General features: G+C 46.1%; 1 protein-coding gene across 11 annotated transcripts in view; it reads right to left on the minus strand.

Moving 5' to 3' along the window:
• The window catches only part of dnah10 (dynein axonemal heavy chain 10), a 323,633-nt gene that overhangs the window by 55,196 nt on the left and 250,718 nt on the right, over positions 1–17,719 (minus strand). For 9 of the 11 annotated variants that reach the window (XM_068054492.1, XM_068054489.1, XM_068054490.1 and 6 more), the window contains 2 exons: positions 14,899–15,003; positions 1,976–2,130 (listed from right to left, as the gene is read on the minus strand). In XM_068054492.1, coding sequence (XP_067910593.1) covers positions 1,976–2,130; positions 14,899–15,003 — 260 coding nt within the window. Of the gene's footprint in view, positions 1–1,975; positions 2,131–14,898; positions 15,004–17,719 lie in introns of those variants that run through there. The other 2 variants (XR_010977212.1, XM_068054497.1) reach the window with 2 other exon arrangements.

Below are 17,719 nucleotides of genomic sequence, written 5' to 3' on the forward strand. Positions count from 1 at the left end.
AAACGGTCGGGCCCCAGCGAGGCAAGGATGGTTGAATGGTAGGAAGGCGGCCATGTTGGGTGTTGGAGGTGGTTGGGGTAGCAGGGGCGGCCCTCCATCAGGCACAGGGTGTCCGATCATAAGGGCACCCCGCAGGACATTTGAGAGCCGCCTGGCTTTGTCAGGCGGCTTCTCTCGGTCCTCGGCCACCTGGTCAGCCACAGGTACAATCTTCGTGGAGGTGAGCAAAGGCCCTTAAAGTGGTCGTTAAGTGGCCACTTAAGGGACTTGATTGGCCTGGGGCGGGCAGGCATTTTCCGCCGCCGTCGTCCTGCGTAAAGTGGCGATGGAGGTTTGAGCAGGTCGGCAATGACCCCCACAGCCTTGACATTCAATGGCATTACCATCGCTGAATCCCCCACTATGAACATCCTAGGGGCTACCACTGACCAGAAACTGAACTGGAGTAGCCATATAAATACCATGGCTACAAGAGCAGGTCAGAGGCTAGGAATCCTGCCGCAAGTAACTCACCTCCTGACTCCCCAAAGCCTGTCCACCATCTACAAGGCACAAGTCAGGAGTGTGATGGAGGACTCTCCACTTGCCTGGATGGGTGCAACTCCAACAACACTCAAGAAGCTCGACACCATCCTGGACAAAGCAGCCCGCTTGATTGGCACCCCATTACAAGCATTCACTCCCTCCACCACTGACGTACAGTGGCATCAGTGTCTACCATCTACAAGATGCACTGCAGCAATGCACCAAGGCTCCTTAGACAGCACCTTCCAAACCCGCGACCTCTACCAATTAGAAGGACAAGGGCAGCAAATGCACGGGAACACCACCACCTGCAAATTCCCCTTCAAGTCACACATCATCATGACTTGGAACTATATCGCCGTTCCTTCACTGTCGCTGGGTCAAAATCCTGGAACTCCCTTCCGAACAGCACTGTGGGTGTACCTACCCCACATGGACTGCAGCGGTTCAAGAAGGCAGCTCAAGGGCAATTAGTGATGGGCAATAAATGCTGGCCTGGCCAGCGACGCCCACATCCATGAATGAATTTAAAAAAGCCTCCCACTCCATTTTACCCCCTCCCCCCCACCACCATCCCGCTCTTTGGGGTGGCGTAAAATTCCGGCCAGTGTGGGGTTGTGACCCCAATTTGACCGTGAACTCGGGGCCCCGACCCAAAGGGCAAATTCCTGCCCTAGGAGTCTGGAGCCATCCCTGTGTACTGGTAATGACTCAGTATCCTATTGCTGCCACCAGCTGGCCACACATTCAAGCTACAATTCACATCTCATCATCTCAACCCATGGTCTTAACACATATTCACCAGCATCTGTAATTTTAAATGCTTAAAGGAATGTGCACATTTCCAGGTTTAATGCTTACTGTGTTAGCACTTTTAATAGATTCCTTGAAATATGCTGCAGCGGACTCTTTATCAAGAGGCAACATGCCACATTTATCCATCCTATAGGCACCGTAGTAAGATCCAATATGTAACACTCAGCATTTTCTCAGTCTCAAGGGCGAGACTGGAAGGTGATTAAAGCCATGACCCAGCACTACACAGCACCATGCACAGGTGCTCCAATGCACTGCTGCCACCCACAGAACCATTCCCCAACGTGAGACAGCTGGGAGAAATTGGAACTAAAGCTCATCCCAAAACATCTATTAATGGTTGCACTATGTGGCACTCAAAGAGGTGATGATAAATCTAAAGCATGCAGCTATTGCAGGCACTCTGTTTCCCATCCCCAACAGTGTTAATTTCACAGTTCTTCACTGTTTCTTATTACATAGGAACAGGAGGAGGCCATTCAGCCCTTCTAGTCTGTTCCGTCATTCAATTAGATGATGGCTGATTTGTACCTTAACTTCAGTTGTCTGCCTTTGCTCCATAGCTTGATGCCCTTTGATATTACCATCACTGGGCGTTTGAAATTTTATTTATTGCAATGAGTTTATTACTTACAGCTTGCCAAATTGCCTGATGCATCTGTAAATCATCTGGAAGTGTTCCAAACTTCTCTGGGAAAGCCTCTGCTAGACGGATAATATCCTCCCAGCCTTGATCTGGGAGCCAATGGCACGGCTTCACCCGCTTGCTTTTCTCCAGAGAAATGTTTCCTGTGAAAAGTGCAGTAGAGCTATGTGAAGGCAGATGTCATGCAGCACTCCATTACGTGGCACAATTCATGAAACATTAGCTTCTACCAAATGTCCTGAGGTTAATGGGGACAATTTTAAAAAGTAATTAGGAGAGCGAAGAGGGGGCATGAAAAAACACTGGCAGGTATGATAAAGGAAAATCCCAAGGCGTTTTATAAGTATATTAAGGGCAAGAGGATAACCAGGGAAAGAGTAAGGCCATTAGGGACCAAAGTGGCAATGTGTGTGTGGAGCCGGAGGACAGAGGTGAGGTTTTAAATCATTACTTTTCATCGGGGTTCACTATGGAGAAGGACGATGTAGGGGTTGAGATCAGGGAGGGGGATTGTGATATACTTGAACAAATTAGCATTGAAAGGGAGGAGGTATTAGCGGGCTTAAAAGTGGATAAATCCCCAGGCACAGATGAGATGTATCCCAGGCTGTTATGTGAGGCAAGGGAGGAGATAGCAGGGGCTCTGACACAAATTTTCAAATCCTCTCTGGCCACAGGAGAGGTGCCAGAGGACTGGAGGACAGCGAATGTAGTACCATTCTTCAAGAAGGGTAGCAGAGATAAACCAGGTAATTACAAGCCAGTGAGTCCAACATCAGTGGTTGGGAAACTATTGGAAAAAATTTCTGAGGGACATGATTAATCTCCACTTGGAGAGGCAGAGATTAACCAAGGATAGTCAGCATGGCTTTGTCAGGGGGAGATCATGTCTTACAAATTTGATTGAATTTCTCGAGGAGGTAACTAGGTGTGTAGATGAGGGTAAAGCAGTTACAGAGTCATAGAGTTATACAGCACATAAACAGGCCTTTCGGCCCATCGTGTCTGTGCTGGCCATCAAGCACCGAACTATTCAGGGGAGGCGGTGGCGTAGTGGTATTATTACTGAACTAGGAACCCAGAGACCTAGGGTATTGCTCTGGAGACATGGGTTCGAATCCCACCTCAGCAGAAGGTGGAATTTGAATTTAATTAATAAATCTGGAATTAAAAGCTAGTCTAATGAAGGCCATGAAACCATTGTCGATTGTTGTAAAAACCCATCTGGTTCACTAATGTCACTTAGGGAAGGAAATCTGCTGTCCTTACCTGATCTGGCCTACATGTGACTCCAGACCCACAGCAATCTGGTTGACTCTTACATGCTCTCTGAAATAGCCTAGCAAGCCACTCAGTTGTACATAATCGCTACGACGTCAATAAAAAGGAATGAAATCGGACGGACCACCCGGCATCGACCTAGGCACCGGAAATGACAACGGCAAACTCAGCCCTGTTGACCCTGCAAAGTCCTCCTTACTAACATCTGGGGGCTTGTGCCAAAGTTGGGAGAGCTGTCCCACAGACTAGTCAAGCTACAGCCTGACACAGTCATACTCACGGAATCATACCTTACAGACAATGTCCCAGACACTGCAATCACTATCCCTGGGTATGTCATGTCCCACCGGCAGGACAGACCCAGCAGAGGTGGCGGGACAGTGGTCTACAGTAGGGAGGGAGTTGCCCAGGGAGTCCTCAACATAGACTCTGAACCCCATGAAGTCTCATGGCATCAGGTCAAACATGGGCAAGGTAACCTCCTACTGATTACCACCTACCGCCCTCCATCAGCTGATGAGTCAGTACTCCTCCATGTTGAACACCACTTGGAGGAAGCACTGAGGGTGGCAAGGGCACAAAATGTACTCTGGGTGGGGGACGTCAATGTCCATCACCGAATGGCTCGGTAGCACCACTACTGACCGAGCTGGCCGAGTCCTGAAGGACATAGCTGCTAGACTGGGTCTGCGGCAGGTGGTGGGGGAACCAACACGAGGGAAAAACATACTTGACCTTGTCCTCACCAATCTGCCTGCCGCAGATGCTTCTGTCCATGACTGTATTGGTAGGAGTGACCACCGCACAGTCTTTGTGGAGACAAAGTCCTGCCTTCACATTGAGGATACCGCCCATCGTGTAGTGTGGCACTATCACCGTGCTAAATGGGATAGATTTCAAACAGATCTAGCAATGCAAAATGGGGCATCCATGAGGCGCTGTGGACCATCAGCAGCAGCAGAATTGTACTCAACCACAATCTGTAACCTCATGGCCCGGCATATCCCCCACTCTACCATTACCATCAAGCCAGGAGACCAACCCTGGTTCAATGAAGCGTGCAGGAGGGCATGCCAGGAGCAGCACCAGGCATACCTCAAAATGAGGTGTCAACCTGGTGAAGCTACAACCCAGGACTACTTGCATGCCAAACTGTATGAACAGCATGCAATAGACAGAGCTAAGCGAACCCATAACCAATGGGATCAGATCCAAGCTCTGCAGTCCTGCCACATCCAGCCGTGAATGGTGGTTGACAATTAAACAACTAAATGGGGGAGGTGGCTCCACAAAGATCCCATCCTCAATGATGGGGGAGCCCAGCACATCAGTGCGAAAGATAAGGCTGAAGCATTTGCAACAATCTTCAGCCAGAAGTGCCGAGTTGATGATCCATCTCAGCCTCCTCCTGATGTCCCCAGCATTACAGATGCCAGTCTTCAGCCAATTCAATTCACTCCACGTGATGTCAAAAAACGACTGAAGGCACTGGATACTGCAAAGGCTATGAGTCCTGACAATATTCCGGCAATAGTACTGAAGACCTGTGCTCCAGAACTTGCCGCACCCCTAGCCAAGCTGTTCCAGTACAGCTACAACACTGGCATTTACCCAGAAATGTGGAAAATTGCCCAGGTATGTCTGTACACAAAAAGCAGGACAAGTCCAACCCAGCCAATTACTGCCCCATCAGTCTACTCTCAATCATCAGTAAAGTGTTGGAAGGTGTCATCAACAGTGCCATCAAGCAGCACTTGCTTAGCAATATCCTGCTCAGTGATGCTCAGTTTGGGTTTCGACAGGGCCACTCAGCTCCTGACCTCATTACAGCCTTGGTTCAAATATGGACAAAAGAGCTGAACTCAAGAGGTGAGGTGAGAGTGACTGCTCTTGACATCAAGGCAGCATTTGACCGAGTATGGCATCAAGGAGCCCTAGCAAAACTGGAGTCAATGAGAATCAGGGGGAAAACTCTCTTCTAGTTAGAGTCATACCTAGCGCAAAGAAAGATGGTTGTGGTTGTTGGAGGTCAATCATCTCAGCTCCAGGACATCACTGCAGGAGTTCCTCAGGGTAATTTCCTAGGCCCAACCATCTTCAGCTGCTTCATCAATGACCTACCTTCAATCATAAGGTCAGAAGTGGGGATGTTTGCTGATAATTGCACAATGTTCAGCACCATTCGCGACTCCTCAAATACTGAAGCAGTCCGTGTAGAAATGCAGCAAGACCTGGACAATATCCAGGCTTGGGCTGATAAGTGGCAAGTAACATTTGTGCCACACAATTGCCAGGCAATGACCATATCCAACAAGAGAGAATCTAACCATCTCCCCTTGACATTCAATGGCACTACCATCGCTGACTCCCCAAAATCCTGGAAGCCTCCAGTTTCAATTTCAAATCAGGGACTGTCTCAAAAAGAGAAACACATGCTATACAGAATTTAGTTTACATATGAAGACTGCGCCGTATATTCTTTACAGTCAATGAATTCCTTTCAAAGTGTAGATCGTTGTTCTATAGGTAAACACAGCAGTCAATTCACACACAGCAAGATCCTGCAAACAGCACCAAGATAAACGACTAGTTAAAACTGTTAATCCAAATCCCACTACCCACTTCCAACCACTCTGAGAAACTGCCCTTAATTCCTACTTGGCTTCCCTACTTCGAAGAAGTTTTGAAACAATTCTCTGCTGTCCTCTTAGCTCCATGGACATTAATCCTTCTCCAATAGTTTCCCATGTGGTTTCTTGTCAAAGGCTTTCTGAAGGTCTATGTACACCACATTCACTGCATTTCCCCCATTTCTTCATATCCATCACCTCCTCAAAGAATTACATGTCAAACACAACCTTCCTTTCTGAAATCCATGTTGGCTGCTTCTGATTATTTGCTCTTGATCCAGATATTTACCATTTCATTTTACTTTAAAATTCTAAAAATATTTTCCTATTGTAGAAGTTAAAGTAACAATTATATGATTATCCAGGTTAGCTGTACCCCACTTTCTGGGTATTACATTGGCCACTCTTGAGTCCTACAGCTTACACCCACTCTCCATAGAACCCTGGAACAGATTTCAACCCAGCGATGAAGGCAGATGAACAGCTATAATGGTGGTTGGCGGGGGTGGGGGAGGGTGAATGCATGCTGTTATCTCGATATGTTTCTCCCCTTCAGCCATTGTAACTTACCTCAAAATAGGCACAGAAGGTCACCTGCCCCAGGTAGGTGAAGGGCTATTTTACAGTCAAACCCCCTCCCGAGTTAAAATCAGCCCCATAATCTCCAGGGTCTCCGCTATTTCTTCCCCCAATTCTCTCAAGCTCCTGGATGCCAGGTCCCAGCACTTCAGCTTATCTAACTGCTCTAATATTTTCCCTTTATTTACTGTAATATATTTCATCTTACTTTTAATCTATGCAGGATTTAGCTCCTCCCCAATAATCCTTTACTTTTGCAAACACTGAAAGAAAGTACTTGTTAAGAATTTCCACTTATCCTCTGCTATCCTCTCCTTTGAAGGAAGTCTGATGGAATATTCACTTGCCTGGATGAGTGCAGCTCCAACAACACTCAGGAAGCTCGACATCATCCAAGACAAAGCAGCTGCTTGATTTGCACCCCATCCACCACCTTAAACAATCACTGCCTCCACCACCTAACAGCACTGTGGGTGTACCTACCCCACATGGACTGCAGCGGTTCAAGAAGGCAGCTCACCACCACCTTCTCAAGGGCAATTAGGGATGGGCAATAAATGCTGGCCTTGTCAGCAATGCCCACATCCAGTGAAAGAATTTTAAAAAATATTTTGAGATTCTCTTCTCACATTCCTTCTTTGCTTTCCTTAAACCTTTCTTCACCCCATTCCTTATTTTCTCATTTTATTTAACCTTCGATACCTGTTGATCCCGCAATCTATTGCATTCTGAATCTTGAAGTAGTCTCTTTTTCAATGGTATATATTTTCTTTAAAAATATTCAATGGCTGATCTATTGTCCTCTGCCAATTTCTCTCTTCACCCCAATTCAGCTAGCTCATGCTTCATCTTTCTGAAATCTGCCCCAATCCAATCAGCTGCCCTTGGTTTGTTCTAGTTCCTTTACCATGTGGAGCTTAACTTGCAATGGCTTCTCTTCCTGCTCCCGCACCATTACCTCTGGTGGCCCCCAAGGATCTATCCTTGTCCCCCTCTTATTTCCCCTCCCCTTGGCAACATCATCCAAAAGCACAGCGTTAGTTTTCACATGTACTGTTCCCTAGCTACCAATTCCATCCTCTCCCCGGCAACAGCCTGAGATTAAGCTAAAAAATGCCGGAAATACTCAGCAGGTCTGGCAGCATCTGTGGAGAGAGAAGCAGAGTTAACGTTTCAGGTCTGTGACTTTTCATCAGAACTGGCAAAGATTAGAAATGTAATAGATTTTAAGCAAGTAAAGCGGGAGTGGGGTAAAAGATAACAAAAGCGAAGGTTTTGATAGGACAGAGGGTCACAGAGAATAACTGACCAGAAGGTCATGGAGCAAAGACAAAGGGTGTGTTAATGGTGTGCTGAAAGACAAAGCATTAGTGCAGAGAGGGTATTAAATGACGGAATAATGAACAGCCCTGGCCAAAAGCACAAACATGCAAAAAAAGTGGGCAGGCACATGGTAAAAAAATGAACGATGAAACAAACAAAAATAAAATAAAATAAAAATAAAAAATGGGGGGCCAGTCAAGCTCTGAAATGATTGAACTCAATGTTCAGTCCGGCATGCCTAATTGATAAATGAGGTCCTGTTCCTCGAGCTTGCATTGATGTTCACTGGAACACTGCAGCAATCCCAGGACAGATATGTGAGCATGAGCGCAGGGGGGAGTTGAAATGGCAAGCGACACGTGCTCGAGGTCATGTTTTCGGACTGAGCGAAGGTGTTCCGCAAAGCAGTCACCCAATCTGCGTTTGGTCTCCCCAATGTAGAGGCGACCACATTGTGAGCAGCGAATACAGTATAGTAAATTGAAAGAAGTACAAGTAAATCGCTGCTTCACCTGAAAAGAATGTTTGGGGCCTTGGATAGTGAGGAGAGAGGAGGTAAAAGGGCAGGTATTACACCTCCTGCGATTGCATGGGAAGATGCAGTGGGAAGGGGACGAGGTTTTGGGGATAATGGAGGAGTTGACCAGGGTGTCACGGAGGGACGATCCCTTTGGAATGCTGACGGGAGGGGAGAGGAAGATGCGTTTGGTAGTGGCATCACGCTGGCCATGGCGGAAATGGTGGAGGATGATCCTTTGGATATGGAGGCTGATGGGGTGGAAAGTGAGGACAAGGGGAACCCTGTCGCAGTTCTGGGAGGGAGGGGAAGGGGTGAGGGTAGAGGTGCGGAAAATGAGCCGGACACGGTTGAGGGCCCTGTCAACCACAGTGGGGGAGGAATCCTCGGTTGAGGAAAAAGGAAGACTAAGCCAGTCTGTTTGCAACCTTGGTGTCACATTTGAGCCCAAGATAAGCTTCCAGCCTCATATTTGTACCATTATTAAAACAGCCTCTTTCCACCTTCATAATATGGCCCGACTTTGCCCGTCTCAGTTCATCTACTGCTGAAACCCTCGTTCATGCCTTCGTTTCCTCTAGACTTGACTATTCCAATGCACTCTTGGCAGGTCTACTCTCCGTAAACCTGCTGTCATTCAAAACTCTGCTGCCCATATCTTAACCCGCACCAATTACTGTTCACCTATCAGCCCTGTGCTCCCTGACTAAAGTAGCTCCCAGTCAAGCAACATCTTTATTTTAAAATTCTCCATGGCCTCACCCCACTCCCTAACTCTGTAATCTCCTCCTGCCCCCTCCATTGGTGGCTGCACCTTCAGTTGCCTAGGCTTAGGCTCTGGAATACTCTCCCTACACCTCTCTAACTCTCCACCTCACTTTCTTCCTTTAAGACACTCCCTAAAACCTACCTCTTTGATAATGCTTTTGGTCACCTGACCTAATATCTCCTTATGTGGCTCAGTGTCATATTTTGTGAAGCTCCTTGGGATGTTTTATTCTGTTAAAGGCACCATATAAAATATTAACCCTCATCACATGTTGGTCACCCCCATGGTGCTCACCCACATTCAGTTCAATCTGATTCAGACCCAGTAACATTTCTCCTCTTGTAGCGAACTAACATTCGCGAAAAAAATGTCCTGAACACATTTTGGATTCCCATTTCCTTCACTGTGCTTCCTCCCTGTCCTGTCCCAATGAGTGAGCAATTAAAATCTTCTAGAACAATCTTTGCTATTTTTACTCATCTCCCTGTTCTGTCTACAGATCTCCTTTTCCACAATTAAGGAATCTGCAGCACAACTCCATGAATGTAACAATGCCTTTTTTATCTTTGATCTCTAACCGGATTGACTCTGGCCGTGTACACCAGTCCTCTCTCCAGCTGGAGTTCCCCCCTTCACCAGTGTTGCCACCTCTCCTCTTTCTATCCCTGTTCTGTTATTCCGAAATAAAAATAATATAACCCAACATGTTTATTTCCATTCCTTGCCAATTTACAGTCAAGTTCCTGTAGTGAAATGAAATCCATAGGTTGGATTTTTAGGGAATGGAGGTGGGTGGGTGATGAAAATACTGGCCATGTTGAGATTTTGGTGTGGATGCACAGGCTGCACGCTGGGTCAGAGGCAGACAAGCTGCATGGAGGCAAATACAGGCAGCCATTAATGAAAGGAAGCTCACACCTCTGGCTTCATGTGTCAATATTTACATGGTGCTCAAAAAGAAAAAAAGTGCACAATTACAGGTGGAAGAAACCCCAGTTACCCACTCAGTGCTCTGCCCAATGTGGTGGCCTCCGCTCTCAGCCACTTCTACGCAGTGCTCCCCTTGTGGCCTTGGATGAGGTCGCGGGAGCCTGGTCACTTGTCTCTGCTGCGTCTGAGATGCACATGGTGGTCATCCTCATCATGGAGGCACCTCCTGAGGCTGCTACATCGACGTCAGAACTGGGCCCTGCTGCACAGATGATGCCTCAGTCAGAGATGCCAAGGAGGCCGATGATGATAATGGCGCTCTGAGAGGGGTGGCACCTCCTCGGTCACTGCCTCAGCCCTTGGCTGGCAGTCTGGATGCTTGGAGGATCACCAGCTGCAGAGCAACTGGCATCCCCACCAAACATTTCTGTGCCATCAGCGCCACTGACCGGTTAAGAGTACATACTGTGATAATGCACTGTGAACGTCAGTGTGCAGTTCCTGCATGCACTCTTGAGAGCTGCCACATATGGCTCGCCATGAGGTTGTCCACTCTAATAGAGGAGCTCATGCGCTCTAGATGCTGAACGATGGCGGTGCACATGAGCTGGATGGGACTCCTCCATTCTCAGCCATGACCCCACACTGCCTCAGGAAACTCTGACATGTGGGAACACATCTGTTGCTGCTGATCTCGTAGGGTCTCCTTTCCTGTGACTCCCGAGGTCCTACATCTGTGTCCTCCTGAGCAGGGCTCCATCCTCCCAGGGGGACAGCCCACAACTGCCTCTACCTCTCTCACCTCCTCCTGCAGGCTTGTGACATATTCATCACATAGTGCACCTATCTGTATCTGAGCTTGTGGGGGGTATGCTAGTAAGGTATGACAGTGATTGCTCTGAGATCTCTTCTAACAGCATTTGGCCCAGTGCAGAAATAGCAATCTGTCCTTCCATCTCGACGTCTGAAGCTGTGGGAGACACAAGAAGAGATGAGAACTAGCCTTGGTGAGTAGAAGCCTCTGCAGTGCTGAGGCTTCCCAATGCAGCTGAGTCTTTGGCATGCTGTCAGGTAGGCTCGAGTACAATGCACCTCCTAATCTACACAATGCAGTTTCTATTCACCCTCTCCAACAGGGATGCCCATCTCTCCTTCCCCGACACACACAGTTAGCCACCCTGGCAATCTCCAGTGCTCCCTCTTCCACCGTGGTGACAATGTGTAAGAAGGGAACCCCTCCCTCCTGCCTGAGCGCTTTCAGGGGCTCTGTAAGCCCATTTCTCCTGCAGGGACAAAAGAGAGAGATAAGGCACTGCTGGCCTCTATATCCAATACCAACAGCTCACTGACATAAGAAACTGCATGCATCAGTGCTGGCAGGCCCACAGCAGCACCAGGGCTCTGAGCCTTGCTGAGGAGCAAGTAAGTATCCTCAGCACACATTATTCCCATGTTCAGGAGCAGCATGGGGTCCTCAGGCTCCTCAGCTGGACTGTCTGCTGGAGGTTGAATACCCAGAGGTCTGCTCTGAGGGACTGTGTTGCCATCACTTTGCCAGAGCCAATAAGGTCATTGAATCTCTTCTGGCACTGGACCCAATTTCTTGGGACCACACTCAGTCTGCTTACTGTCTCTGCCACTTCTATCCAGGCCTGCTTGGTTTGGGAGGGTGGCCTTCTTCTGCCACCCTCTGGAAAGAGGACCTCCCTCCTCTCATTCACTGCCTCAAGGAACACCTCCAGATTGGCACTGCAAAACCATGGGCAGCCCTGCCCCGGGTTTCAGCCGCCTCCTTTTCCTGCTCTGTATTTATTCCAGCAATTAAATCTCTAATAATGGATGACATGGTGGGTTTAATTTGGGCCAGCTTTCTTTCAGTCCTGTCTCTGTTCTTGCCCCTGCGGCCGCTAATTGGCCGGTCGACCCACTCTCCAGCCAACTAACGGACTGCCCCATGAAAATCAGGGGCTGTGACGACTTAAAAACATAAGAAATAGGAACAGGCATTGGCCATTCAGCCCTTGAGCCTGCTCCTCATTCGATATAATGATGGCTGATTTGATTCTGGCCTTAACTCCACTTTCCTGCCAGCACCCCCATAACCCTTGTAGGACAAAAATCTGTCTAACTTAACCTTGAATATATTCAACGACCCAGCCTCCACTGCTTTCTGGGGAAGAGAATTCCAAAGATTAACAACCTTCTAAAAGTAGAAGTACCTCTTCATCTCTGTCTCAAATGGGAGGCCCCTTATTCTGTGCCCCCTAATTCTAGATTCCCCCACATCTACCCTGTCAAGCCCCCTCAGAATCTTGTACATTTCAATAAGGTCACCTCTCAATCTTTTAAACTCCAATGAGTATAGGACCAAACTGCTCAACCTTTCCTCAAAAGACAAACCCCTTTTTCCCAGAGATTAGCCTAGTCAACCTTTTCCGAACTGCTTCCAATTTAGGTATATCCCTCCTTAAGTAAGGAGACCAAAACTGTACGCAGTACTCTGGGTTTGGTCTCACCAATTGCCTGTACAGTTGTAGTAAGACTTCCCTACTTTTATATTCTATCCCCCTCGCAATAAATGCCAATATTTCATTTGCCTTCCTAATTACTTGCTGTACCTGCATGCTAACCTTTTGTGATTCATGTACACTTCTCCTTGGGGCAAGATCAGGACCCAGAAATAGTCCCGACATCCTTTTCCCTACCCCGGAACGAAAATCCTGCCCCATATCTTCCTGTGATGTCATTCTCTCTAGTTCCCCCATTTATTTCCCACACTTTGAGCATGAAATACACACATTTTATCTTCTTTTTGTTTGCATTTAATGCTACTCGTTTATTTGTCCAAGCTAACACATCATTCCTTTATCGCAGTGTTTTCCCTGCTTTGATACTCCTCCTCTCCTCCCTTTATTCTTCTGCATACTATCTTTAATGCTGAGTTTTATTATGGCCCACTTTAGCTTTGCACATTCATATTCTGCAGGTGAAATGGACCTTAATTAAAGTGAGGAACTGACACCTTTAGTAAATTATTTCAACCTAAAACTAAATTGCTATGCAGTAATTTTTGCATGTAAGTTAATAACTAAGACATTAAATGGAACTAACACCTGCTTTTACTGAAAATGATTCAGCCCAGTTTATTATAACCTCATCATCATAGTGGGCAACATTCAGCTGAATAACTTTTCATTGATCCAACACTGAGTTTGAGTCCTTCTCTAATGAAATTGGTGCTTTGTAAAAAAACAATAATACACTGGTAGAGAAACATGTGCATCAGAGGCAGTGATCAGAGGGATTAGCTGTAGAAAGAGGTTAATAACTTTTGAGTGTTTGAGACATTAGTTAGCCAGACTCCTAATATCCTCATACCCGACTTTCTGCAGAACAGCTAGCAAGATGGGCTCCAGGTCTTTGTCTGAATGCCAGGTGGATCTGAGTTGGGATCTCAGCATCTCAGAATCGGGGCTCGTGAGGAAATGTTTGGCAGATTTACGATATCTGGAGAGCAGCTGTATATAACAGAAGTGCCTAAAAGAATGATGTCAGAGAAATCTAAATAATGCACTGACATCCTTCAACTAATCAATACTGAACCTTGCTAATCTGCCTGAGGAAGTGGGGTCCCTCACTTATGCTCAATGATTCCTGGAAGGAGATGGCATAGATAATTTATGCTTTTCAAATCTCTTGCAGCATTTATATAGGAGCTGAATGGAATTAACTGCAGACTTGCTGCTGTATGGAACCAGTCAATTAATAGATTTACAGCAACATTTTGTGGGAATTAAGGGCATCCATTAACAGCAGTTATTGACCCAATTTCTTTTAAAGTTTAATGACATTGTTTATGTACACATTTCAAGTATATCTAAATATTAACAATAGATTCCAAATATTAAAATGTGAAACCTGCAAAATTCCCCTAGCACTGCAGGGTATCGGACATACAGGAATTTTAGTTTTAGAGATACAGCACTGAAACAGGCCCTTCGGCCCACCAAGTCTGAGCCGACCATCAACCACCCATTTATACTAACCCTACACTAATCCCATATTCCTACCACATCCCCACCTGTCCCTATATTTCCCTACCACCTACCTACACTAGGGGCAATTGCTAATGGCCAATTTACCTACCAACCTGCAAGTCTTTGTCATGTGGGAGGAAACCGGAGCACCCGGAGGAAACCCACGCAAACACAGGGACAACTTGCAAACTCCACACAGGCAGTACCCAGAATTGAACCCGGGTCACTGGAGCTGTGAGGCTGCGGTGCTAACCACTGCGCCACTGTGCCGCCCTTTAGTTCCAGACATGGCTGAGCGGAAGAATTCTTCCTTCTAAGACAGCTGACCGTAGGTTCAAGGCCCACTCCAGAGACTTGAGCACATAATCTAGGCTGGTACTCCAGTGCAGTACTGAGGGAGTGCTCTACTGTCAGAGGGGGAGTACTGAGAGAGCGCTGTACTGTCGGAGGGGTAGTACTGAGGGAGTGCTGTACTGTTGGAGGGGCAGAACTGAGGGAGTGGGGCACTGTCAGAGGAGCAGGACTGAAGGACTGCTGTACTGAGGGCATGCTGCACTGTTGGAGGGTCAGTATGGAGGGGGGTGCTGTACTGTCGGAAGGGCAGTACTGAGGGAGTGCTGTACTGCTGGAGGGCGGTACTGAGGGAGTGTTGCACTGTCGAGGCAATGCTGATGGAGTGCTGTACTGTCGGAGAAGCAACATGGATAGAGTGCTGTACTATTAGAGGTCAGTACTGAGGGAGCACTGAATTAATACGGATTTACAATTAAAAAGTAATTTAAAACTCAATGCCATATAAGTGACACCCTAGTAGGTATACACATAATTCCTTTTCGTAAACTTACCTTTCAAAAAAAATTCCAGTTCTTCCTGAGGAATCCTTTGCTCCGCCTGCTCAATTTTTATCGTCATGTTGAATGAGAAAAGCAACTTATGCCGTTCAAATAGACCTGGAAGGACAAGGGAGGAGTTAACTTAAAAGCATCTTTAAAGGTGCATTTTTATTATCAACAGGGGAAAGGATGTCAGTATGTCAGTGATGTCAGTGTGTGATGTCAGTATGTCAGTGTGATGTCAGTGTGTCAGTGTGATGTCAGTGTGTCAGTGATGTCAGTGTGTGATGTCAGTGTGTGATGTCAGTGTGATGTCAGTATGTCAGTGATGTCAGTGTGTGATGTCAGTGTGTCAGTGATGTCAGTGTGTGATGTCAGTGACGTCAGTGTGTGATGTCAGTGTGTGATGTCAGTGTGATGTCAATATGTCAGTGACGTCAGTGTGTGAGATGTCAGTGTGTCAGTGATGTCAGTGTTGTGTGATGTCAGTGTGTGAAAGGATGTCAGTGATGTCAGTGTGTGATGTCAGTATGATGTCAGTGTGTGATGTCAGTGTCGTCAGTGATGTCAGTGTGTGATGTCAGTGTGTAGTGTGTGATGTCAGTGATGTCAGTGTGTGATGTCAGTGTGTCGTCAGTGTGATGTCAGTGTGTCAGTGATGTCAGTGTGTGATGTCAGTGATGTCAGTGTGTGATGTCAGTGATGTCAGTGTGTCGTCAGTGTGATGTCAGTGTGATGTCAGTGTGATGTCAGTGTGTGATGTCAGTATGTCAGTTTTGTCAGTGATTTAAGTGTGTGATGTCAGTGATGTCAGTGTGTCAATGATGTGTGATGTCAGTGTGTGAAAGGATGTCAGTGATGTCAGTGTGTGATGTCAGTATGTGACGTCAAGTGTGTGACGTCAAGTGTGTGACGTCAGTGTTGTCCGTGATGTCAGTGTGTGAGTGTGTGATGTCAGTGATGTCAGTGATGTCAGTGTGTGATGTCAGTGTGTGATGTCAATGTGTCAGTGATGTCAGTGAGTGATGTGTGTGATGTGAGTGATGTGTGTGATGTGTGTGATGTGTGTGATGTGAGTGGTGTGTGATGTGAGTGGTGTGTGATGTGAGTGGTGTGTGATGTGAGTGGTGTGTGATGTCAGTGTGTCAGTGATGTCAGTGACGTCAGTGTGTGATGTCACTGTGTGATGTCAGTGTGTGAAAGGATGTCAGTGTGATGTCAATGTTTGATGTCAGTGTGTGAAAGGATGTCAGTGTGGTGTCAGTGTGTGAAAGGATGTCAGTGTGATGTCAGTGTGTGAAAGGAACTCAGTGTGATGTCAGTGTTGTCAGTGTTTGATGTCAGTGTGTGTAAGGATGTCAGTCTGATGTCAGTGATGTCAGTGTCAGTGTAATGTCAGTTTCAGTGTGATGTCAGTGTGTGAAAGGATGTCAGTGTGATGTCAGTGATGTCAGTGTGATGTTAGCATGTCAGTCTGATGTCAGTGTGTGAAAGGCTGCAGAATAGAATCACTTTTCTACTTTCAGAGCATGACAGCCCCCCACTTTACTTTCATTTTTAGTCATTTTTAGTTATTTTTTCTTCCTTTTTTTTTGCATTCCTTTTTACATTTTTTACAATCTTTTTTTGCATTTATTTCATTTCATCTTAGTTTGTTCAGTTTGCTTACCCACTGTTTTTTTCAGGTTGTTTTTCTTCAGGTTTGCACTTGCTGATGTTCAATATTCAGTATATTCACACCTAATCTGTACTAATGCTTTGTCTTTCAACACACCATTAACATATTGTTTGCCTTTGCTCCGTGACCTTTTGGTCAGCTATGTGGCCTGGTCCAATCTGCACCTTCTCCTTTGTTATCTCTTGCCCAACCCCCACCTCACTTGTTTATAATCTGTGACTTTTCTAATATTTGTCAGTTCCGAAGAAAGGTCACTGACCCGAAACGTTAACTCTGCTTCTCTTTCCACAGATGCTGCCAGACCTGCTGAGTGAATCCAGCATTTCTTGTTTTTGTTTCACTTTTCTACTGACTGCCAACATCAAATTCTCCAATGTCAAGTAAAGCGAGGAAAAGGGTTAGATTTTCCTCTTTGTATGCAATCGGCAATTTTGGTGTAAGTTGCACGCAAAATTGCACCTGTTTTGAAAGTATTATTCTTACCCCAAGTTTCTGCTCAATTATTTGCATTTTGCTGAATACAAAATCTACCATGAACCAGTGTAACTGGGCAGCATTTTTAAATGTAATTTTTGAGAAAAATTTTGCTTTAAAAATATTCCTTCATATATTTATGAGCGGAAACTTGATAACATTTAATTAATACACATGAAAATGCATTTATCACAAAAAATAAGCATGCTCAAGTAAACCAATTTTAAATGATTGAAAGTGACAAAAAAATACATGTAACTATTTGCTAGTTAGATTGGGCTACAATAGTCAGTTCACTTGTAAGTTTAAAAAACATTCAAAACATGTTAGTCCTTGCGTCCAAAGGTTGCAGCTTAATTTTTGGAGCCTCTTTGAAGGCCTACAAACGAGGGCAATTAGCGGAAACTCCCAATAGTGATTAATTCACCCTGGGGACTTGGCCAGTTTTGTAGGAGGGGTCAGTTTCTCGTGCAATGTTTTTAAAAGTAGCATAAAAGCTCACAGAAACTCAAGTTGCATTGAACACAATTTGCACTTAAAATTCGGCAATCCTTTGCGCCAGTTATGCCAATATTGGGGAATTTGCACTGAATAAATCAAAGCAATCAAGTGGAAACTTCAGGTACAAATGTAGAGTGACACTTCCTATACTCTGGTCCAAAATGTGCCTTAGCCCCCATG

This window comes from Heterodontus francisci, chromosome 23, assembly GCF_036365525.1.
Source record: "Heterodontus francisci isolate sHetFra1 chromosome 23, sHetFra1.hap1, whole genome shotgun sequence".
Lineage (NCBI taxonomy): Eukaryota > Metazoa > Chordata > Chondrichthyes > Heterodontiformes > Heterodontidae > Heterodontus > Heterodontus francisci.